Raw genomic sequence first — 25,917 nt, forward strand, 5'->3', positions numbered from 1 at the left:
GTGACAAGGGATAAACAGATAATCCCTAGAATGTAGTTCATTACAATGCGAAGGAAACTTATATTTGTTTATCCCATTGTAAAATGTAATTTATGATAAAATACTCTTCTCAGAACAGTATTCTCAGTATCCACTTTGACTCCCAAAACTCAGTTGGGTTTCCAGTGTTGTGATCCAAGCATATCTAAACTTCAAACTAGAGCAAAATGTATAAATTTGTAGTAAGCTTCATTTTTAAAAATGACTCTACAAAAATATTGGATAAATTCCAGCAAAAATCTTACAGTTTTATTTACTTAGTATTGCTGAATTAACTAATAAGCATTTCTGCAAAGATGAAGTAGCATGACTTTCAGAGCTAGGGAAATACACTATTCCCCTAACGTTATCCAGAGCTCTTGAAAGATCTTCTAGTCTAGTTGGTGAGCGGTGTGTGACACCCATCCCAGAGACATCAGCCAGACTCCAGCTACTGTCTGCTGCCTCCATGTGGAGACTTCCAGAAGACACAAAAAAAATGACTCATGGACATCTGGAAGGCAGTCTGTCTAAGAATGCAGAAGTAATGTAGTATACATCTAGAAGGGGAGCGCTTAGAGAATAAGCAGTGCCCAGGGCACAGATAGGGATGACCAGGGGGAGAGGGGGTGATTCTTTCCAGAGGGGAGGTTAGGATGTAGAAAGCTGGCCCCAAGTGATTTAGAATTCTTGGGAAGAATAAAGAAGCAACTTCTGAATCACAAAATGTCACAGTGGAAGCTGCTTAGTGCAAAAGATTTGGTTACAAACGAGACAACCAAAATGGATGTTTTTTTCCTGAGAGTATGCCACTTGCTTTATGCACAAGGCTGCTATATGACATTGCCTCTAACAATGCCAACCTCAAAAATAAAAATCAATATATATCTTCTAACCGAAGTTGGGAAGTTCAGTATAGAAGAGAGAAAGTCAGTCCATCTACAACGGAGTTCAGGTAGACCGTTTACTGCTCCAGTTTGCTGCCTCCTAGGGCTGCGCTCTCAGGCCAGACACTATTAAGGTCCCTGTGCTGTCTGTGGGCCTGACAATTTTCCTAAAGCACTTCAGAGATGTGTCACACGTTCCCATGGCCAGCAGCCATGAAATTGATTATAGAGTCTTCCTTGTTCAAGACCAAGGAAATGAAAACCACTTTCACACTAATCTTTGTCCCATTTAAACAACTCTGTCTACACTGCTATGCTGTGAGCTGTGACCTCAGATCAAATGCTAAAATAATACCAATTAAATGTCAGTCATCACTAGTTAAAGTGTGTCTACAAGGACTGCCCTAGGTAGTGTCTACTTTAGATGAATATCTTTGTTTATTATAAATATTCAAGTTACAGAGGTTTGTTCTAGAAATTTGATTCCAGTCCGTGTAACTTAGGAGGTTCTCAGGTAATCACAAAAGTTGTAGTTGATAACTATTAAACTGTCATTGGTATAGACACAAATGCATTTAGGTCAACAATTAAAGACTGAGTTCAGTAATACTCAGAAGTTTTCCATTTCTAATCTTTTTTTTTTATCAGTTATGTTTTAGTAACTATATAAACTAGTTCAAAGGTGCATAAGCAACTGATTTTTCCCAGTCAGGAGGCTTGCTTGATATTTTATACTTGCTTGTAATTTTTTCAAAATGGGTTTAGGTAAGGGGGAAAAAAAACAACCTTTTTCAGAGACATATTTTTTATTGCTTTGAAATTGCTAACCTAGAGGGTTTTTCCTACTCACAATAAAAGCTATAAAAAACCACTCTAATGTATTTTTCCCTATGATTTTGCTGTGTAAACATGACGGCACAATTCAGAACCAACAGTTCCCACAGTGTATGTTGAAAATTGCTGATGCTGTGTTCTTATTACAGCTTAATGAAATGATAAGAAACCCAGGGGAAGGGCATTTCTGGCAGGTGGACCACATCAAGCCCGTGTCTGGTGGAGGAGGGCAGTGCTCCCTGGACAACCTGCAGACCCTCTGCACAGTCTGCCACAGAGAGGTCAGTGACACTTGCAGACACATCTGACTCCATCCTAAGACAGCTAATTGGAAATTGTGCATACAGGTGTGGAAGATTACACGGGTAAATCTATATCCTGGTCTGGGATCTGAGATGTGTTTTATTCTTTTCATTACCTACCACTTGAGTTTTTTCTTGAGGTCTATGCAAGTTCTCAGTCACAGATGAAAAAGAAACTGCTTCCCTTTCGATTTATTCTAGGACCAGGAAATTTTCACCACTACCTAGAAGAAAATGAATACAACTTACATATTGCACAGTTTTGAAAAGACCCAGACCCTCAAACTAGAAGTTCAGTGAATTGGGTCAGTGGCATATGTTTGCATCTACACCTAAATATGTCCTGAAATATCTGAGAACATGAATAGATTATCTCTAGGACCAACTCAGTTCCACATACAGGCATTACACTGTTGACCTAAATATGAAACCTATTAATCTTGGAGCAATTACCTAGAGCTTAAAACGAAAGGAAAGAATAACATAATATGGTCTGTCAACTAGGATGAATTTTTAACAGGTAGTTCAGCAAAAGGTCACAGGATCTACCTGTTAAGATGTAATCTTAGAAAGCAGCATACATTTAATATGCAACTTTGTACCCAACTTTTTTTCCACTTATGGCAAAATTTAAGCATTTTCCCATGTTCCCGTGATAAGCATTCAATGTTTATCATCTAAAATGGCTGCATATCATTCTATTGAGTACATCTCTACTGTGGTTAATTACCCTATTCCCATACTGATGAAACCTGAAGTTGTTTACATTCTATGGTTCATATATACAATGCTGCCAACCACATTTTTTTTTGTATACAAACTATTTTTTACATTTCGAGGTTGTTCCTTAAGATAGATTCTCAGATGTAAAATCATTGAGTTAAGTTTTAAGATTTTGAGTCAAGTTTTAAGACTGCAGTAGATGAATTCTCTCCATGCTGTTTTACAAAGGATTGTACTCGGATATGCTCCTTCGATCCTGGCGGTGAAAAGTGCCTGTTTAACTGCACTGGTACTGCTGCTGTGGTGAAAGAATTATTTTGTTTACTTGTAATTTTTTCAAAATGGGTTAGGTAAGGGGGAAAAAAAAAAATCTTTTTCAGAGACGTATTTTTTATTGCTTTCAAATTGCTAACCTAGAGGCTTTACTTTATTTTAAAGACTCTGATATTTGTAAAAATGCTAACCAACTGTATTTACATTTTGAGAATTCTTCAGATCCTTTGCCAGTGTTCATATCATATGAGCACTTTCTTAGCCTCTTTTTAATATTTCAGATTCCTCAATTTATTCACATATTTTATTGTGTAAAAATAATGTAAGTAACTTTTACATAAATAGGATCATTTCATAAGAAGGGCTTTGTTTTTTAGTTTTAACCTTTTTTTCCTCTCCTTACCCCTTCTACCTGGATAACTTCACACATACATGGACTTCAATTGGGCAAAAGGTCATCTGATTTCTCAACTGTGCAAACTGTTAGCACATTCAAGATATGTAGGAAATTAAGATACAGCAAAAGAGAATATTGTGCCTTCTTCTGTAATCACCTTTTCAGAGTCTCATGAAAAATGTTATTTATATTAGCAAAGGAATCCAATTCTGTTCTATCTCATTTTTTTTTTTTTTTTGCATTGGTGTGGCTCTTAGGTTGGGAAAGGCTTTCAAGCCCAGAGAACAGGAGGTGGGCGGGCCCTGCACACACCTAGACCTCAGAGTTATTGGCTTAGTAACCCCACTAAGGGCAAAGCACTGGTACACAAGTGTGGTGATAATATTTTTTTTCAGAATTAACAGTTTTTGAGTTGCTGTAGCCAATACTTTAATTCTAACATGTGTACACATGCATTACTTTTTTTAACTTTCAGAGAACTGCCCAACAAGCCAAGGAAAGAAGCCAGGTGAGAAGACAATCTCTAGCATCAAAGCATGGATCAGACATCACACGATTTTTGGTAAAGAAATGAAGCATAAACATTTTTAAATGGATGATAGATGGTTTATATGTGGAGAATTCACCAAATTTTTTGTGCTTGTCTCATATTTTAAAAGTGAAATTTTTCAGAACACAAATCAAGAATTCATCTTCCCTTTTCATGTTAAATGCTTTTAGTGTTAATACTTGTTGAAAGTACTTAACAAACTGAAATACAATACCAAATATTTCTATGATCCTCTTGATATCATGCAGACTCCATTATATTTCAGTAAGGTTTTGTTAAGCTTTCAGTTTCCCCTGACTATACCTTAATCACTGTATTATGCATAGATTGTTTTTGAAAAATATACTCTCAATTACTTGAAAAATGCTGCTGGGTTAGTATTGGTCATGGACTGCTATATGCCCAAATGCATCATTGTAAAGCCATAAGGGAAATTTTGGAGGCAAATCATCATTTTTCAGGAATTCCAGACCGATCATGACCTCCTTGCTTAGTATGCAAGAGAGATTTTTGTTCACTAAATGCCTCCAAAATGAACCTGGGGTGCATATTTTGAGTGTCATCTTCATTTTCTTTCTTAGCCAGTTGTCTTTATTGAAAAGATGCTTTTGAAAATAACCTAATTGGACCCATGGTGTTTGTGGACAATTCAGGGATTCTGGCTGAAGTAACTGTTAAAACATGTTTTAAAAAAACCAAAATGCCATTTAAACTTCATTTTTTAATTTGTCTTAATGCATAAAACTAGGCTTGCTGTCAAAGCATTCTTTGTCTCACATTTATCATTTTCTGTTTTTAAAGTCCTATTTTATTAAAAGGGTATTCCTGAAATCTCTTTTAAAATGGATGATGATGATAAAACACTTTTTCTAAAGTATGATTAGATGGAGATAAATATTTAAAAAGTGCAAGGGTAACATTAAAATGTAATTGATACTCAGACATAAAAGAGTGATGATGAAAGAAAACCAAGACATAATCTGGCAATACGTCAGAATCATGAGAGAATCAGAATCAATACGTTAGAACTCACAAAGTACAGGGTCAAGGAAGAACTACATTCACAAAAGGCCTGTTTGCAAATACTGTTTGGATGTAACATTAGTTTGAGTACTCTTTAGTTTTAATTAGTAGCTGGTATTTCACAACATGGAGGACTTATATTTTTATAAATATTATACAATCATTAATCTTCCCAAGTTTAAGTTTACAATATTTCATTGACATGATGTCACGTGTGTGTTCAGTCGTGTTTGACTCTTTCTTTGTGATCCTATGGACTGTAGCCCTGCCAGGCTCCTCTGTCCATGGAATTTTCCAGGCAAGAATACTGGATTGAGTTGCCGTTCCCTTTCTCCAGGGTTTCCTGACCCAGGGATCGAACATCTCCTGACCCATGTCTCTTCCGCCTCCTGCATTGACAGGCAGATTTTTTTACCTGCACCACCTGGGAAGCCCCTTGTATGAGATCAAATTTTACAGTTCATTTTTAAAATTAGTTGGGCTTTCTTTGGCCTTCTTTCTGCTTTGCTGGTCAGGCTCTTTGCAGTTTTCTGCCTCATTGCCAGGGTAACCAAGGATCTCTCACAGTTGAGAGCTGAGAAGCCAGCATGCTACTTTTCCTCCAGCATGAGATATTTGCAAGTGAGACTGGTCTAAGTAGGTCAGATTTGAGTGGAGCTTACTCTTTAGATCAAACTAAAGTGGTAATTCTAGGGAGAAAACTCTCAGTGTGGGAACTATATGAAAGTTGGAGGTGAAATGACCCATGAAGATTGTTTCTCTCTTTGCCAGATTTCAAAATTCCAGTTAAAAATGCTATAAGAGCATCCAAAAAATTACAAATAGGGCTTCCCTGGTGGCTGAGAAGGTAAAGACTCTGCCTACAATGCAGGAGACCTGGGTTCAATCCTTGGATCGGGAAGATCCCCCAGAGAAGGAAATGGCAACTCACTCCAGTATTCTTGCCTGAAGAATTCCATGGACAAAGGAGCCTGGTGGGCTACAGTCCACAGGGTTGCAAAGAGTCGGACACAACTGAGCGATTTTCACTCACTCACTCAGGATATAATTAACCAAGGAGATGAAAGCTTTGTACACTGAAACTACAAGTCTTTGGTGAAAGAAACTGAAGAAGACACAAACAAATGGAAGAAATTCCATGTTTCTGGATCAGAAAAGTTAATATTGTTAAAATATCCATACTACCTGAAGCAATCTATAGATTCAATGCAACCCCTATCAAAATTCCAGTGGCATTTTCGAAGAAATAGAAAAAAATCCTAAAATGTGTATGGAACCAATAGCCAGAGCAATCTTGAGAAAGTAGAACAAACATACCATTTTTCTGCCCATTTTTTGATTGGGTTGTTTTTTCCATATCAAGCTGCATGAGCTGTGTGTATATCCTGGAGATTAATCCCTTGTCAGTTGCTTCATTTGCAAATATTTTTTTCCCATTCTGAGGGTTGTCGTTTCCTTTTTTTATGGTTTCCTATGCTATGCAAACGATTTTAGGTTTAATTAGGTCCTATTTTTATTTTTAGTTGTTATTACCCTAGGAGGTAGATCAAAAAAGATACTGCTGCAATTTATATCAAAAATTGTTCTATGTTTCATCTAAGAATTTTATAGTATCTAGCCTTACATTTAGGTCTTTGGTCCATTTTGAGGTTTTTTTTGTGTATGGTGTTAGAGTGGGCTCAAATTTCACTCTTACCTGTAGTTTTTCTAGTACCACTTAATGAAAAGGCTTTCTCCAATGTAAATTCTTCCCCTGATTGTCACAGATTAATTGACCATAGGTAGGTAGGTCTATTTTTTTAATTTTATTGGATTGTAGTTGATTTACAATGTTGTTAGTCTCAGATGTACAATAGTGATTCAGTTATACATTTTTTTTTTTCATTCTTTTTCAGATTCTTATATAGGTTATCACATAATACTGAGTTCCCTGTGCTATATACACTAGGTCCTTGTTTGGTTATCTATCTTATATATAGTAGTGTGTTAATCTTATATATGGTGTATGTTAATCCCAAGATCTTGATTTATCCCTGGTCCCACATTTTCCTTTTGGAAACCATAAACTTGTTTTTTATATCTGTAAGTCTGTTTCTATTTTGTAAATAAGTTCAGTTGTATCATTTTTTTAAACTGGATTCCACATAGAGTGATGTTGTATGATATGTCATTATCTTATTTCACTTAGTATGATAATCTAAGTCCATCCATGTTGTTGCAAATGGCATTTTTTTTCTTATTTATGGATGTATGGATATGAGGGGTGTAGCTGGTGGAGAGGGGAGATGGTGGAATGAACTGGGAAACTGGGATTGACATATATACACTACTATGTATAAAACACATAACTAACATATATAGCACAGGAAACTCTACTCAATGCTCTGTGGTGACCTAAATGGGAAGAAAATTTAAAAATGGGGTGATATGTGTATACATATAGCTGGTTCACTTTGGTGTACAGCAGAAACTAACATTTTAAAGCATCTATACTCCAGTAAAAATTTAAAAATGAAAAAAAAATTTAGATTTTGCATTGCAAAGGAAGCCATAAACAAAACAAAAAGACAACCTATAGGCTGGCAGAAAATATCTGCAAATGATGCGACCAGCAAGGGATTAATTTCCAAAACAGACAAACAGCTCATATAGCTTAATATGAAAAAAAAAAAAAAAAATTCAAAAAATGGGCAGAAGACCTAAATAGACATTTCTCCAAAGAAAACATACAGATGGCCAACAGGCACATGAAAAGGTAGATGCTCAAGATTGCTCATTATTAGAGAAATGGAAATCAAAACTACAAAGAGGTATCACCTCAGACCGGTCAGAATGACCATCACCAGAAAGTCTACAAATAGTGAATAATAAATGGTGACGAGAGTGAGGAGAAAAAGGACCCTCCTACACTGTTAGCAGTAATGTAATTGGTACAACCCCTATGAAAAACAGTATGAAGTCTCCTTAAACTAAAAATAGAGTTACTGTAATATCTAGACCCACTCCTGGACATATATCTGGGAAAGACAAACTCTAATTTGAAAAATATACCTCAGTGTTCATAGCAACACTATTTACAGTATGCAAGACATGCAGGCAACCTAAATGTCCACTGACAGATGAATGGGTAAAGATGTGGTAAATATATATATACAAAGACTGTTACTCAGCCATAAAAAGGAATAAAATAATTTTATCTGCAGCAACATGGATTGACATAGAGATTATCATGTTAAGTAAGACAAAGTAAGTAAGACAAAGACAGATATCATGATATCACTTATTTGTGGAATATTAAAAAAAAATAATACAAATGAACTTATTTACAAAACAGAAATAGACTCACAGACACAGAAAACAAACTTATGGTTACCACAGAAGACAGTGGGGAGTGGGAGGAGATAAATTAGGAGTTTGGGATTAACATATACACACTGCTATATATAAAATAGGTAAACAACAAGGACCTACTGTATAGCACAGGGAACTATGTTTAATATCTCATAATAACCTGAAACGGAAAAGAATCTGAAAAAGTATATGTATTGTGTATGTATATAACATATATTAAGGATATATGGGCTTCCTTGGCAGCTCAGCTGGTAAAGAATCCACCTGCAATGCGCGAGACTGTGGTTCGATTCCTGGGTGGGAAAATCCCCCAGAGGAGGGCATGGTAACCCACTCCAGTATTCTTGCGTAGAGAATCCCCATGGACAGAGGAGCCTGGCGGGCTGCAGTCCTTGGGGTCGCAGAGTTGGACATGACTGAGCAACTAAGCACAGCACATATTAAGAATGAGTATGTATAACTGAAACATTTTGCTGAATCAATAACACAACACTGAAAATTAACTATACTTCAATAAAATAATTTAAAAAGAAAATACAATATTGTAAATAGACAGGCTCCCAACCCCCAAACACCAAAATATATTAGCAAATAATAAGAGATATTAAAGGAGAAACAGACATCAATGCAGTATTGTAGGGGACTTCAATACCTATCACCAATGGATAGATCATCCACACAGAAAATCAAAAGGAAATGTTGGAATTGAACCACATATTAGAACAAACTGACTTAACCGATATACAGAACTTTCTATCCAACAGCAGCAGAATACACATTCTTCTCAAGTGCACATGGAACATCATCTAGGATAGATCACAAGATAGACGACAGACACAAAAATGTTAGCAAATTTATGACAGATCATCCAGCTGTTTTTTCTGAACACAAGAAAATAGAAAATCAAAAATATCTACACATATGTGGAAACTAAAAACACACTTCTAAACAACCCCTGGGTCAAAGAAGAAACAAAACTGGAAATGAAAAATTATTTCAGTCCAAATGAAAATGCAACATACTGAATATTGTAGAATGCAGCAAAAGCAGTTCTCAGAGGAAAGCTTACAGCAAAAATTCGTATAGTAAGAGATTAAAATAAATAAACAACCTAACCTTACACCTCAAGAACTAGAAAAAAACCAAGTCCAAAAATGAACAGAAGGAAGGAATTAATAAAAATCAGAAAAGATATTAATGAAATGTGGATCAGAAAGGATCTACAAAAGTAACTGGTTTTTTGAAAAGATAAACAAAACTGACCATCCTTTAGGTAAGCTAACTAAGAAAAAAATAGGGAAGACTAAAATAAAATGAGACATGAATGAGTTGTATCTTCAAGGTAAATGGTTCCAGAAGGGGCTGGAGTCTACACAAGTCACTGGGACTTGCCTTCCATTTCAGAAGCAGCAAGACTTTCACACTCAATCTAGCAAGGAGCCCACCACTTCTGAATAACCATGCTGGTAGCAGCTCAGCTTCCCTTTACAACCCTGAAGATCTTTCTCTGTGGGGATCGACCTGTGAACCCCAGCTGCTTCAAGGAATGTTGTTTATAATGTTGCTGAATGAGCAAGACAGAACTTCTGCATATTATTTTTTTATTTATTTTTTTAAAGATACCTAACCCAAGATGATAAACCTCAGTAAATGCAGGGTAAAACCATAATAAGATACTTTTTCACATTCATTGAATTGATAAAAAACAAATTATCTTTGTCGGTGCTGAGAGCTAGCAAGAATATGGAGTAAAAAGAAATCTCATTCAGAACAAGTGGGAGTATAGATTAGTTCAACCACTTTGGAAAACAACATGACATCATCTGATAAAGCTGATGATGCACATCCCTCACGAGGTCCATACACTGGAGAAGCTAGGTGTGGATGAGGAGTGGTCCCCAGAATGTTCACAGAGCACCATTTATAGTAGTGAAACCTCTTGGACCACCCAAATATTTGTCTGGATAAACTGGAAATATTCCACAACAAAATAGTACACAGCTGTGAAAATTAGTGAACTTCGGTTATGTACATCAACATAAGAGTGGTTCATAAATAGAAACTACAACTCAAGCAAGTCAGGAAGACAACACACAGTTTTTGCCATATGAAGATCAAAAACACACAAAACATGATAAGGGGTACATTGAGACTGTGTACAACACATTCCTATGTGGTGAAAGTGTAAAGAAAAGCAAGGCGTAGCTAACAGGAAACTCAGAGAGAGTGGTTGCATTTGAGGGGTGGAGGAAAGGGCATGAGATCAAGGAGGGGACACAGGAGCCTTTCAATGTTCGAAAATGCTCTCCTCCTAAAGCCAGGTTTCAGGTTACAGGTGATAATTTGCATTCTTTGTGCCTTTTAACATATACATATTTGGAATCTGAACTAGTTCATAATAAAAATGCTACCTAGCTTAGATAAAAGAAATAATAGTAAATGTACTTTTTGTCGACTTTTTTTTTTTTTTAACGGAATAGTCCTATATAGTGCAAAGGTTCAATGGATTAAAGGAAGACACAAGTCAAACACGGTCCCTGCCCTTCAAGAGTCTGCAACCTAGCAGAATCAAAGAGCTTTTATATTTGTTGTATAACGTGTCCTGACAATCACAGCGGGCCTCCTCTCTACTAGCAGGAGGTAACTCATTGGATTAACTAGTACAAGGCTGTGAAGAGCTGGGCAAATGTATTGGAGGTGGCCTGCAGGATGGGGTGTATAAGGAAGGGACCTGATCAGCTGGTGAGTTGGATGACTAGACAGAAGGGTGGGGTTCCCAAACAGCAGGATTTCTAAGATAGGCTTCACCTACTGCATAGCTTTGCTGTAAAGCTGCCCTGAATGTTAGGAATGCTATGGCAAATGAAAGGCAGACACCATCTCCTCATTTTGCCACCTGAATGACTGCTTACCCTGTTCAGAAATACTCAGTGACACAGAAGTATCTCCACGGAGCATCAGTGCGTTTACCTACCTGTAGGTGCTGGGAGCTGCCCAGGGGCTCCTTCTACTCTCCTGGGTGCCTCCTTCTCATCCTGACCCTGGATCCTAGGTCTGAGTTCAGGAAACTTACATACCGTTTTCCTGGTGTTAAACGTGACACTTCTGTGGAAGAATGCCTACTGGACGTTTCCCTGAGAAGCCTCCTGCCCAGATGCCTCACTTGTTCCTCAGACCCTGAGCTCTGCCAGCAGCCCCATGACAGGATCTCTGGAAAAGGCTGTTAGGGAAGGTGTTCGCTGAAAGGGCTCATGAAGTCCTTCCCAGGGTGGTCCACCCCAGTCCTCACATAAAATACTTGCCTTGGATGTTGTCCCTGAAGGATGGACATATCCTGGGAGGAAGGCCATCCCTCCTGAGCTCCAGGAGACTTCACCACTTTTATATACATCGCTGTTTTAACCTAAGCTACAAACAATAGAAGTCTCCATGAGGAACAAGCCAAAACACTAATTTTTTGGCCGCACTTACCTTTGACACTCAGGGCCTGGGAGCATCCACATACCTGGAGAGGGATGGTGGGCATATCTTCCTGGGACCATATCTCCAGGCTTGCCTCCTCTGATCCCCTCCACATGACCACTGAGGACAGTTGTTATAAAACACCAGTGGGATCAGTTCCCTTGTTTTCCATTATTAATCACTTTAGGATACTCATACCAGCTGCCCCTTCAGAAAAACAATCCTAAGTGGGCTTCCCAGGTGGCTCAGCTGGTAGAGAATCTGCCTGCATTGCAGGAGACCCTGGTTTGATTCCTGGGTCAAGAAGAGCCGCTGGAGAAGGGAAAGGCTACCCACTCCAATATTCTTGGGCTTCCCTTGTGGCTCAGCTGGTAAAGAATCTGCCCACAATGCGGGAGACCTGGCTTCGATCCCTGGGTTGGGAAGATCCCTTGAAGAAGGGAAAGGCTACCCACGCCAGTATTCTGGCCTGGAGAATTCCATGGGCTGTATGGTCCATGGGGTTGCAAAGAGTCAGTCACCACTGAGTGACTTTCACTTCACAGGTGGCTTAGTGGTAAAGAACCTGCCTGCAATGCAGGAGACACAGGAGAGGTGGGTTTGATCCCTGTGTTGGGAAGATCTCCTGGAGGAGGGCATGGCAACCCACTCCAGTATTCTTGCCTGGGAAAATCCCAGGGACAGAGAGCCTGCTGGGCTGCAGTCCATGGGGTGCAGAGTCAGACATAACTTAGCAACTGAGCACGCACACACACACAGTAGCTTAACAAAAGAAGGCTATTCTTCTCTGCTGAAAGCCCAGGGTGAGTCAGGCAACCCTCCTCTACTCATCCTGTCACCACTGGAATTGATCCTCTGCGCCCTCCTGTGGGGAAAGGAAGGAGGCGGCCTGGGCCCTCACCTGCCTCCTCCTCATTCTCACTCACAAGCCATTGGCCTAAAAGCCTAATCTCAGGGCAAGTGTTCGTGAGTTCTCACTCCCTACCTTGCTTATGAAATGTGTTGTAAACTTTTCTACCCAAGCAGAGTACCCCTCATGGTAAAATACTCCCAGAGAGTCTGAGGGGAAAGCCCAAAAGGGCCCCCAACTAGTGGGCACTTTCTTTAAAGTGTTAAAAACGTCATTCAGACTTGCACTCTGTTCCTTGTTCAATCCATGTTTGTTCCCCAATGAAAGTCTCTTCTGACTGTTCGGAAAATACCACCTGACCCACTGACCGAAGAGAGGAGTTTTCCACTGGGTATGGGATTCGGCACATGGGGTTGAGTCATGGGTGGCCAACAGGACCCAGCAGGTGCCACATCCGGGCTATTCCCTTCTGTCTGGAGTCAAGAAGAACTGTTTTAAGAATCCAAACTCAAATAGGTATGCGGTTACAAACAGCAAGTTTCCTCTCTGCTCAGTGATCTAGTCGAAGATAATTATTGAAAGAGACTGAATTCACCAATGAAGTGGCAGTGTTACATTTTCAAGTTCTGTCTGGAAGACATTCCTATAGGTGGGTATCAGTGCTAAGAGGTTAAATCTCCTCTGTCATGTAGCTGAATGACCTACTTACCCTCTCTCATTATTGCAGGGAAATATTTGTTACAAGGGTTTTGGGGGAAAAGATAGATGACCTTTCTAAATATCTCATGTAAATAAACTAAGAGAATTTAAAAATTACTGTTCAGAACCAAAACCTTTTTTTGTTGTTCCATTACCTATAAAAAGGTGCATATAAGACATCACCGTATGGCCTTTAGCCACAGGTCTCATCCTGTGTGAGAGGAGACACAGAGGGGAGGGTGCAGGCAGGTGGCAAAATGGCAGGCAGCTCTGACTAAGAGCAGGCGTCCACATTTCTTAACCCTCTCTACAAATCCGTTTGAAGTCCCACCCAGTGATAAGATCCACAACTGTCCCCATCCACACTTAAGCCAAGGGAGATATGTAAGCCTCCACAAGTTGGCATCAAACTGCCTCACAGACCAGTTTGGATCTCGCAGACAGACCCCCAGAACTGGCCAGCAAGCTGGGCCAGCCTGCTCATCATTTCATTTACCTCTCAATCACACAGTCGTGGTAGGGCTTCGCTGGGAGCTCAGTTGGTAAACAATCCGCCTGCAATGCAGGTGACCCCAGTTCGATTCCTGGGTTGGGAAGATCCCCTGGAGAAGGGATAGGCTACCCAATCCAGTATTTTGGGGCTTCCCTGGTGGCTCAGATGGTAAAGAATCCACCTGCAATGCGGGAAACCTGGATTCGATTCGATCCCTGGGTTGGGAAGTTCCCCTGTAGGAGGGCATGGCAGCCCACTCCAGTATTATGGCCTGGAGAATCTCCATGGACAGAGGAGCCTGGCAGGCTACAGTCCACAGGGTTGCAAAGAGTCAGATACAACTGAACACAGCACAGCATGCAATCATACATCTTACGTGACTGAAACGTTCAGTTCCCAGTGAGTATACTTTTTAAATAGTCAAATGAACAGCAATAAACCCAACATCCTCAGTACCTTTAACACCTGTGCTGTCCCCCAGTTACATTGTCTTCCAGTTCCCACAAACAGAACCACTGTCCTCAGCCCCAGGCATCCAGCTCAGCCGATCTGGGGGATGGAGAACGTGCATCTCCAACAAGTTCCTAGGAGATGCTAAGGCTGCTGGCCTGGGAACTATACTTTGAGAACCACTCCCTACAGCACATGCTCAGGAGCAGGTTACTGGGTTGTAGGTATGTACTTGTTCAGATTTTACCAGGGAATGAAAAACTGTTTTCCAAAGCTGTACCAACCTGCACTCTTGCCAGCAATGATAAGAGTGCCTGTTGCTGGAAATCCTTGTCAACACCTGAATATCATCTGATTTTAAAATCTGTGCCTATCTGGTAAGTGTGAAATGGTCTCTCAGTGTGACACATCTTTTTCCAGTCTGTAGTTTGTCTCTCATTCTTTATGGTGTGTGTTGAACAGAAGTCCTTAATATTAATGCAGCCAAATTTATCAATCTTTTCCTTTATGGAAGAGGTTTAAGAAGACCTCACTACCTGAAAAATTTAAAGCTACTTTCCCACATAGTAGTCTAAACATTTCATGTTTTCCTTTTACATAAGTCTTTAACCCACCAGAAATTTATTTTTCAGTGTGGAGTGATGTATGGATCAAATTTCATTTCTTTTCCCTCTTAAGATACAAGGCTAACCTCTTGTCCAAGCACTATTTATTGAATATCTCATCATTTCCCTACTGACCTGCCTTACTATCTGTATCAGAACTAAAGTTTCCTTTTATGTCTGGGTCTCTTATCTGTTCTGTTGAACTACTCTTAGTCAATAGTGTTAATTATTGTAACATTATAATGTCTTATTATCTCATAATGCAAGATCTCCAAATCTGAATTTTTAAAAAATTCTAATTTGCATAATATACATTTAAAAAGACATTGAATTATTTACCCAGGATTTCAGTTACTTATGGTTTTTTTCAGTTTCTAGGATGCCATTTTCTTTATCTTCCTTAAACTTTAATTGCACTGATTTTGTCATGTGCAATAAAAATATCACTAGATAACCACAACATCTAATAAAGAGGATCCAAATTTGAAAACTGATGTTGAAGCTGAAACTCCAATACTTTGGCCACCTCATGCGAAGAGTTGACTCATTGGAAAAGACCCTAATGCTGGGTAGGATTGGGGGCAGGAGGGGAAGGGGACGACAGAGGATGAGATGGTTGGATGGCATCACCGACTCGATGGACATGGGTTTGGGTGGACTCCGGGAGTTGGTGATGGACAGAGAGGCCTGGCGTGCTGCAGTTCATGGGGTCGCAAAGAGTCGGACACAACTGAACGACTGAACTGAACTGAACTTTGAAAACCTGTTTCCTAAATCAGCTCCATGACTGTTCTGACAAGTTCTTTCCTTAGAGTCGACCCAACATAGTTTTTGTCATTTCTCTCCATCAGAACATGGTGGGGAGGAAAAAAGTTAAGGTGGATAGAGGGGGGATGGAGGATTCATAGTTTTTATCTAACACAGATGTATTAAAAATTTGGGCTAGAAAACAAAAATGGCAAAATATTGCCAATGGGTGAATTTGGATGAAGGATGTTCCGGATTTCTTTGTACCATCCTTCCAACTCTCTAAGTTTCCAAACAAAAAGTTAAATAAAAACCTTCAGGAATAACTAAAGTCATAAACACGACCACCCTGAATTACGGCCACACCGTCTTCTAAAGGACTTTTTCCTTTTCATGACCCTCCTAAGGGAGCAGTGACCATGTCACATCCATGAACACTTCTCACCACAGCAGAAGGGAACACCCAAGTCTGGATAGTGACCCACAAATTGTGCCCAAATGGGGCTGGGATGAAAACGTAAACTGGACTGATTGGGTATTTCTCTATAGAACTGGAAAAGGGAAAGATCGAGGTAGTTATCAACAGAAACTGGTACTAAAAGGTGGTGATGTAGAGGGCAAAGAAGTTGCCATGCATTCATTCCCAGAGGGATCAAGCTGGACAAGAGGAAGCCAGCTGCGATGGGGACAGAAAGACAGTTACTCAGAGCCAAGTCGCCTTCATAGTCAAACACTAGGAGGAGAAGCTGCGAGTTCCTGCTGCTAAGTTTCTCTAGAGCTGACCCAAATCCCAAAACCCAGGTTCTACACTCCATGGTCAGGCCTGTGATGGCTCAATTTCATTCCATGGTCCTCACTGCTCTCTAGGGATCCTTTGTTTCTTACCACCAAAAGAACCCAACTGCATCCCACTAACCAATGCTTTTCCCCATAAAATTGAAAAATATATGATCCTTAATGATTTTGTAAATATAAGCCTGAAGTCATTTACACAGTTTGGCCATTAATGCTGTATTGCTATGCTATGCTAAGTCGCTTCAGTCGTGTCCGACTCTGTGCGGCCCCATAGACGGCAGCTCACCAGGCTCTGCCGTCCCTAGGATTCTCCAGGCAAGAATACTGGAGTGGGTTGCCATTTCTTTCTCCAGTGCATGAAAGGGAAAAGTGAAAGTGAAGTCGCTCAGTCGTGTCCGACTCTTAGCGACCCCATGGACTGTAGCCTACCAGGCCCCTCCGTCCATGGGATTTTCCAGGCAAGAGTACTGGAGTGGGGTGCCATTGCCTTCTCCGTAATGCTGTATTATATTGTGTTTTAACCATATCACTAACCAACTAAAAATTTGAAAACCACTCTTTAAAGCCAGCTGGTCTTAGTCAGCTTGGGCTGCTTTAACAAAATACCATAAACTGGATGGCCAATCAGCAAAAGAAATCGATTTTTCATGGTTCTGGAGGCTGGAAATCTGAGATCATGGTGCCAGCATGGCAAGCTCTTATGAAGACCCTCTTTTGGGATGCCACCTGCTGACTTCCTGCTGTGTCCTCACGTGGCAGGAACAGTGAGAGAGCTCTCTGGGGTGTCTTCATAAGAACACTGACCCCATTCATTAAGGGTCCACCTCATGACCTAATGACCTTCCAAAGGCCCCACCTCCTAATGCCATCACACTGTGGATTAGGATTTCAACATAGGAATTCTAGGGGAACACAAACATCCAGTCACCTTTTTATTAAATCTCTCAGGCTTCCCTGGTGGTCCAGTGTTTAAGAAACTGCCCTGCAATGCAAGGGTTCAACCCCTGGTTTGGGAAGATCCAACATGCCAAGAAGTGGCTAGTCCCGTGTGCCACAACTACTGAGCTTCACACTGTAGAGCCTGCGAGCCCCAACTATTGACGCCCATGAGCTCTAGAGCCCATGCTCAGCAACAAGAGAAGCCACTGCAATGGAAGCCTACACACCCTGAGGGTAGCCCCCACTTGCTGTAACTAGAGAAAGCCTACATGCAGCAACGTAGCCCCAACACAGCCAAAAATAAATAAAAACCTTTTTAAAAATCTCTTCTCTAGCTTTCTTTCTTTCTAGGGCCAGTTTTTTTCACATGGAACCTATGTGAACACTGAGGGATAGGCTGATGCTGGGTGGTCAACTAGAGTCACCCACTAGCCTTCTTGCTTCTAGGCAAGACTCAAACCCATGCATCAGCCAAGTGACCACATGCCATGGCCACCACATGCTGTACCTGAGACATGCACATGGACTGAACCTCTGGCCTTCCTGTGCATCTGGCCAGGCCCTTCAGTTCTCACAGCTTAGCCGTGCTTGCACCCTGCCCAGCTCCTCCCATCACTAAACCTGAGTAGCACGTGTGATGGTCACAGACAGACCTAGAATCATCCTCTTGCACAGAGGTGGGGGAGGGCTAGAACACATGCACCCATGGGCCCAGGCACATTTCCTCAGGTAGGAGTACCTGAGTATCCTGACTCTCCCACAGGACTCACTGGGTTCCCATGACAACCCAGAGAGGTCTGTCTCAGACTCCTCCCAGCCGCACCCCTGTGCCTAGAGGTCAGTGGGCTTTCCCCATAGGATGCTGTGTACCAGCTTTGAGGGTGGTTTTCAACCAGGACCCTGTTGTGGAACCTCATAAACACAGGAATGAAACATGTCCGGCTCTCCAATCAGATGGCAAGACCTGAAACTCTCAGGCTGTTTGGACAGGTTTATTTTTAGACTCTGCGGTTCAGCCAAGCCCATCCTGCTGGGGACTGTGCTCTCCTGGCTCACACCCATTTCATGGAAGCTGCCTTCTGACACCACAGCCAATTAAGCTACATATGCCTTACCAGGGCTGCCAGGAAGGAGCCTTTTAAACTTATTCAAAGCTCTTTGGCTTCCCTGGTTTGACCTCCCACTAAGGGGAGCCAGCCTGTCATCTGAATGCTGAAGAAGAGGGGCTCACTGCTTGTAGTCATTTTGTACCACCTCCAACCTTGATAATGAAGAATATCAATTAAGAGTATTCCTAGGCTCCAGAACCAGCTGAACATGTTAAACCAGTGCAGAGAGGAGCCCCTGCCTCTTGGCCGGGGTAGGACCAGGCAGGCAGGAGGACCAGCCAGCTTCTGAGGTGCTGGGGTCAGCCCCGGCCAAACAGAAGATGACCAGGCCTCTCCCAATGCTGCCCTCCCACCATGACGTTATCCCTCCAGTCCCAGAATAGTTGAGAACGTTTGGGAAATTCACACTCTAAAAATATTTCCTTTTTTCATGTAGGCAAGATAACACAGGAGTGACAGTGGGTTACTAAGAATGCTGTTCCCTCGTTATGTAACATAGACAAAAATAAAGAGTGTTCTGGGCCGAAAATAGAGCTGAAAAAGAGGAATGGGAATAAATAGCACTGACAAGTCATTATTTACTCAAACTGTCAAATGGCTGAAGAAGTTAAGAAAAGTTCTGATCCATGTCTCCACTGCTGATTAGACAGGTCTGACTGGCCCCTAGAAGCAGCCCAGGTCACCTTCCTGACAAGTGTTTGACACAAGAGAGTCCATGTGCAGTGGAGGCCACTTGCTCAGGCAAAGGAAAAGTCGCAGAGGAGCACGCTCTCCCACCCATCACCAGCCAGCAATGGGACAGGGGGCTCCTGGACGCTGTGAGCACAGGGCATCCCTCAGGAGACAGCAGCCCATTCTGTGTCCCCTGACAGACAGGGTGCTGGTCACACTGGGGTGTGCAGAGCAGTGCCCTTGCTGGGGGCTGCTGTGCGGGCAGGTGGCTGTGCCAGGCTGGATACAAGGCACAAAGCCCTCTCCCAACCAAGTAGCTGGCCCCTTGGGTCAGAGCAAGACATCCAGACCCACCCTGGCTCTCACTGCTGGGCTTCTCCAAGTCCTGCCGGTGTTGCTTGCTGAATCTCTCACTCCCTCACCACCATGGTCAAGGCCACTGCCAAGTCACACAGGGGTCACTGTGGTTATCACCAGTTTCTGATGGGTCTGAGTCTAGGCTTGCACCTCTGTCACTCCACTGAAAACTTTCCAGAGCTTCTCTGCTCTCACTCAATCAGCTCCAAACTCCCCAGTGGGGCCTGTGAGGATCATGAACCAGCTGCCACTTCCCTCTCCACTCTGGCCACACAGGCACCTGGGCTGGGGGCCTCCGCAGATGATCCCGAGGCCTGGAATGTGGCACAACTCTTCCCAACTTGCCACCCCAGCCATCTGCCTTGACAACGTCTACCTGGCCTTTAAACTTAAGTAACTTTTTCCATGGAGCCTGTGAGCCAAGGAGGGGGAAGGGAATCAAAAGAAAACCACTCACTTGATGAGCGGGTAGAGATTTCAGGGTCCCTCTTCTTGTTTGTCATCTCTATGAACACTGGATGTGTCTTCACAGGAATAAAAGGGCTTGTTGCCAACAGCTAAGCAGTCACTCATCCACAGCTGGGCCACTTAGTACCTAAGTATCCGGACCATGCTGGGTGCTTTTCAGACATCATCTTGTTGAATATTTGTAACAATCTGTTGGGTACTTTTGTCCCCATTTAAGTGGAAGAGGAGGTTCAGCAGCAGCTTGGTGTCTGTGGCTGATGAGAAGGCAGAGATTTGGAACCCAGCTCTCCAGAGCCAGGCCCCTGCCTTTGTCATCAGGTCCCAGGGCTCACCAGCAACTAGAGCAGCCCCCGTCCATCTGGATGGCTTTTGGGCAATGCTTTCATGGGTGGAATTGTGACCTCAGCCCCCTTCGAGAAAAGATATGCTTAGGTCCTAATTCCAGTACCTCTGACTGTGACCTGGTGCAGAAATAAGGTCACTGCAGAGGTAACTAGTTCAGATGAGGCTGTACTGGAGTGGGGCAGCTGGTGTCATAAAAAGAGACACAGACACACAGAGGTAGGGGGCATATTCTACCCTGTGACCACAGAGGCAGAGACTAATGTGCTGCAGGATTATCAAGGATGCCAGCAACCACCAGAAGCCAGAAAAAGGAAAGGAGCCTCCTCCTCAACAGGCTTCAGAGAGCATGGTCCTGCCAACACTCTAATTTCTGACTTGGGAGCCTCCAGAACCATGAGACAATAAATTGCTGCCGTTTAATACCATCCGGTTTGCGATACTCTGTTACTGCAGCCTTAGAAAATGAATACAGTGGTGAATTCTTTCTCTCTCCTGGGAAATAGTTTTTATCACAAGCCTACTATGTACTGCAGACACTAAACTCAACAGCTTTGAACCCAACTAACAGCATCTCCAGCACGAACCAGCCCAGCCTGCAAACATCTCCCTCACAAGTCACTCACTTTACCTGTTTTGGAACAAAGATGAAGACAAATCTGCAAAACTTAAAAAGAAAATAAACGTTCTATCATGGTTCTGCATGGAATAAAAATTTCAGCATTTTTTTTTTCAGCCTGCTAGGAGGACATGTACTTTTCTTAGAGAGGCTCACTCAGCTGGAAAGTGGGGGGAGGGGCATGCGCCTCTGAGTCGGAATCAGGATCTCCGCCAGGAACTAGCAAGGTTGGCCTCGGGGAAGGGCCAAGAGGAGCATGACCCCAGAGAACTAGTCAGGGACTGTGCCAAGTCCTGTCCTCTCTGGGTGGGGACCAAGGAGGGGTCTTCTGTCCAGCTGCTTACCTAGGCGGATAAGCTCAGCCTGGGAATGGTCCCTGCTGTAGGTGAGCCTTCACTTGGGGAATTTATCAATGACCACCAGTCAGACATCACAAGCTCCCAGGGGAAACACTGCTGGCAAAGAAGTTATGTGAATAAGAACTAGCTTTATTTTTCATTTCTCGAGTTAGGCAAGCCCACTTTCGCAGGCTGATGCCAAGCTCCACTTCTCAGAGCTAGAGCAATGTCAGCAGCAGGCCTCTGGCTTTCAGGAGCTAATATTCTGCAATGTTCTGGTTTCATGGTGCCCAGTGACAAAGAAATTGAGTTGAGAAGATTCAAACACAACAGTTTTGCCACCAAGAGGCATCCACTCATTCATTCATTGCTTGCCGAATGCCCAGTCCTATCCATTACTCTGCATGCAGGCAAAAAAGAGTGGGTCACAGTTGGCTTGTAACAGACTCAACTGGCTTCATACTCTTGCCCCAGTCCTCATCATACCCTCCTGCCCCCTGCTCTCCAGTTCCTGGCAAGGAATAGTGCATAGCAACCAAAACCCCATCTAGCTTCGGGCAGAAGTGTTAAGTATGCCCACAGTTGGAGGGGACACAATCATGGCTTCCAGCAGTCACCTCTGTTTTTTCCTAGTAAGAACTGCATTCCCTCTCTGACGCCTTTGTTACTTTGCAACCACAGGTACCCGCCAGTGCTTTGTCTGCATCTTACTCAATGTCTCAATGGCATTTGACACAGTTCATCAACTACTCCCTTCAAAGATTTTTTTTCTTGGCTTCTAGGAAATCACACTTCCAGTTTCCTTCTACCTGAGTGGATCCTCCTCAGCATCCTCTGGCTGTCCTCCTCCTCTTTCTGACCTCTGGCTCAGCCCCTAGAGCATCTCCCTCTGAAGGGTCTCAATACTGTTCTACAGCTCAAGTACTATCTATGCCTATATTTCCCAATTTATAGCACAAGCCCTAACCTTTTCCTTAAACTCCAATCTAATCCCTTTTGACTGCTGTTCAGTCGCTATGTCTGACTCTTTGTGACCCCATGGACTGCAGCACACCAGGCTTTCCTGTCCTTCACTATCTTCTGAAGTTTGCTCGAACTCATGTCCATTGAGTCGGTGATGCCATTCAACCATATCCTCTGTCACTCCTCCTGTCCTCAATCTCTCTCAGCATCAGGGTCTTTTCTAGTGAGTAAGCTCTTCACACCAGGTGGCCAAAGTATTAAAGTTTCAGTTTCACCATCAGTCCTTCCAATGAATATTCAGGGTTGACTTTCTTTAGGATTGACTGGTTTGATCTTCTTGCTGTCCAAGCAACTCTCAAGAGTCTTCTCCAGCACCGCAGTTCGAAAGCATCAATTCTTCAGTGCTCAGCCTTCTTTATGGTCCAACTTTCACACCCGTACATGACAACTGAAAAAAACCATAACTCTGACTATACGAACCTTTGTCAGCAAAGTGATATCTCTGCTTTTTCATATGCTATATAGGTTTGTCACAGCTTTTCTTCCAAGGAGCAAGCATCTTTTAATTTCGTGGTTGCAGTCACTATCCGTGATTTTGGAGCCCAAGTAAGTAAAACCTGCCACTGTTTCCATTGTTTCCCCATCTATTTGCCATGAAGTGATGGGACCGATTGTATTAGTTATCTATTGCTATGTAACCTATGGCCCCCAAATTGAGAAGCTTAAAACAACAAACATCCTCTCACAGGGTCTGAGGGTTGGCAATCCAGGAGCTGCTTAGCTGGGTAATTCTGGTTCAGAGTCCCTCAGGAGGCTGCAGTCTTCTGAAGCTGGGGAGAACCTGCTTCCAAGCGTATATGGCCACTTGTAGGAGCCCTCATTCTTCAGAAATGGGCCTCTCCCTAGGGTTGTTTTGTGACATGGCAGTAGACTTCCACCAGAGTAATCCAAGAGAGAAAGGCACCCTGAGATTAATGTCTTTCATAACCTAATCTTGGAAATCTTTTTTTATTTTGGCACTTAGGATCTCAGTTCCTCACCCAGGGATTGAATCCACACCCTCTGCAGTAGAAATGCATGTCTTAACCACTGGGCCACCAGGGAAGACCCATCTTGGAAGTCACATACCAACACTTTCTCCGTGTTCTGTTGGTCACAAAGACCAGTCTTGGTACAATTTTTAGGGGGTGGGAACTACAGAAGGATTTGAATCTGTAGAGAAGAAGTGGGGAACAACTGGGACCATCTTAGATGCTGGCTACCACAGGTAACTAATTGGTATCTCAAAATTAACTATCCTAACTCAAAATCTTTTTTTATAGTTTTTTTTTTTTAACTCCTTTGGCCAGTCCATTCGGCTTGCCAAGATCTTAGTTCCTCAACCAAGGATTGAACCTGTGCCCCCACTAGTGGAAGCGCAGAGTGCTAACCACTACATTGCCAGGGAATTCCCCTAACTCAAAATCTTTACTCACATCAGCCCCCAAAACTTGCCCATCCCACAGTCATACCCATCTCAGTAAATGACAGCCTCATTCACTCAGTTACTCAGGTCCCAAACTTCCAAGTCATCTATGATCCTTTCTCATACCCTCAGTAATTCTATCAGCAAATCCTGTGCATTCCACTTTCAAAACACATATCAAATCTGATCACTTTTTACACCCTCCACTGCTACCACTCTGCTCCAAACCATCAACACTCCCAACAAGTTTCACTGCTTCTACCTCCGCCTCTGCACTGTATTCTCCACAGAGCAGCCAGAGTGAAGTTTCCAAATGCTGTAACATAACACCATGCCTTCCCTGCCCCATTCAAAATTCTCCACTGACTTTCCCTCTCAGTCAAGAAAACAAATCCAACTTCCTAATGTTTAGTGTATATCTGGTCCCAGCATGTTTGTCCAACTGTCTTTCCTTTACTCTCCCTTCCTTCACTTACTATAATCTCTACAACCACTCTGGCCTTTTCTCAGTGCCTCTAGCATACCACATTCACTCACGCCCCCTTCTTTTCTATCCCTTGTCCCCGATCATCTCCCAGACATCCACAAGGCCAGTTTCCTCACTTCATTCAGGTCTCTGCTGTCACTGCCTCACAGGCCTTCCCTTATCACCTGTCTAGAAAGTATTCTCCCCTCACTCTGATAATCTGATTATACTTATCCCTCACTGTAAATATGAAGGCTTTGTACCTGTCCTGTTCACTGCTGTATCCCCATTGCCCAGAACAGTAGCTGGCACATAGTTGGCATTCAGTAAACATGTGCTGTCACTTGGACTGCAAGATCAAACCAGTCAATCCTAAAGGAAATCAACCCTGAATATTCATTGGAAGGACTGATGCTGAAGCGCCAATACTTTGGCCACCTGATGCAAAGAGCTAACTCATCAGCAAAGACCCTGATGCTGGGAAAAACTGAAGGCAGGAGAAGAGGGCATCAGAGGATGAGATGGTTAGATGGCATCATTGACTCAATGGACATGAATTTGAGAAAACTCTGGCAGATAGTGAATGACAGAGGAGACTGGCATGCTGCAGTCCATGATGTCACAGAGTCAGAAACGACTTTATGACTGAACAACAACAACAAAATAAGACATGTGCTAAACTAATGAAGTTCACGGTTCACATGTTGCTGAAGCCTGGCCTGGAGAATTTTAAGCATTACTTTACTAGCGTGTGAGATGAGTGCAATTGTGCGGTACTTTGAGCATTCTTTGGCATTACCTTTCTCTGGGATTGGAATGAAAACAGACATTTTCCAGTCCTGTGGCCACTGCTGAGTTTTCCAAAATTGCTGGCATATTGAGTGCAGCACTTTCACAGCACCATCTTTCAGGATTTGAAATAGCTCAACTGGAATTCCATCACCTTCACTAGCTTTGTTCGTAGTGATGCTTCCTAAGGCCCACTTGACTTCACATTCCAGGATGTCTGGCTCTAGGTGAGTGATCGATCATACCATCGTGATTATCTGAGTCGTGAAGGTCTTTTTTGTACAGTTCTTCTGTATATTCTTGCCATCTCTTCTTAATATCTTCTGCTTCTGTTAGGTCCCTACCATTTCTGTCCTTTATCGAGCCCATCTTTGCATAAAATGTTCCCTTGGTATCTCTAATTTTCTTGAAGAGATCTCTAGTCTTTCCCATTCTGTTGTTTTCCTCTATTTCTTTGCATTGATCACTGAGGAAGGCTTTCTTATCTCTCCTTGCTATTCTTTGGAACTCTGCATTCAAATGGGTGTATCTTTCCTTTTCTCCTTTGCTTTTTGCTTCCCTTCTTTTCACAGCTATTTGTAAGGCCTCCTCAGACAGCCATTTTGCTTTTTTGCATTTCTTTTTCTTGGGGGTGGTCTTGATTCCCATCTCCTGTACACTGTCACGAACCTCCGTCCATAGTTCATCAGGCACTCTGTCTATCAGATCTAGTCCCTTAAATCTATTTCTCACTTCCACTGTATAATCATAAGGGATTTGATTTAGGTCATACCTGAATGGTCCAGTGGTTTTCTCTACTTTCTTCAATTTCAGTCTGAATTTGGCAATAAGGAATTCATGATCTGAGCCACAGTCAGCTCCCAGTCTTATTTTTGCTGACTGTATAAAGCTTCTCCATCTTTGGCTGCAAAGAATATAATCAATCTGATTT

The 25,917-nt window shown here is 42.3% G+C and overlaps 2 protein-coding genes across 38 annotated transcripts in view; one reads left to right on the forward strand and one right to left on the reverse strand.

Annotated features, from left to right (window-relative positions):
* The window catches only part of ZRANB3 (zinc finger RANBP2-type containing 3), a 270,266-nt gene extending 265,518 nt beyond the window's left edge, over positions 1–4,748 (forward strand). For all 26 annotated transcript variants that reach the window (XM_081579194.1, XM_081579188.1, XM_081579182.1 and 23 more), the window contains 2 exons: positions 1,889–2,020; positions 3,910–4,748. In XM_081579194.1, coding sequence (XP_081435320.1) covers positions 1,889–2,020; positions 3,910–4,008 — 231 coding nt within the window. In that variant the 3' untranslated portion in view covers positions 4,009–4,748. The remainder of the gene's footprint in view (positions 1–1,888; positions 2,021–3,909) is intronic.
* The window catches only part of RAB3GAP1 (RAB3 GTPase activating protein catalytic subunit 1), a 140,188-nt gene that overhangs the window by 3,371 nt on the left and 110,900 nt on the right, over positions 1–25,917 (reverse strand). For 5 of the 12 annotated variants that reach the window (XR_014079278.1, XR_014079276.1, XR_014079275.1 and 2 more), the window contains one exon: positions 2,162–2,265. Coding sequence is in view for 6 of the 12 variants with exons in the window: in XM_081579211.1 (XP_081435337.1) it covers positions 2,239–2,265 (27 nt within the window). In the remaining 6 variants the exon portion in view is untranslated. Of the gene's footprint in view, positions 1–1,692; positions 2,266–25,917 lie in introns of those variants that run through there. The other 7 variants (XM_081579219.1, XM_081579211.1, XM_081579222.1 and 4 more) reach the window with 3 other exon arrangements.

This window comes from Giraffa tippelskirchi, chromosome 3 (assembly GCF_054371585.1).
Source record: "Giraffa tippelskirchi isolate mGirTip1 chromosome 3, T2T-mGirTip1v1.2.pri, whole genome shotgun sequence".
Taxonomy (NCBI): domain Eukaryota; kingdom Metazoa; phylum Chordata; class Mammalia; order Artiodactyla; family Giraffidae; genus Giraffa; species Giraffa tippelskirchi.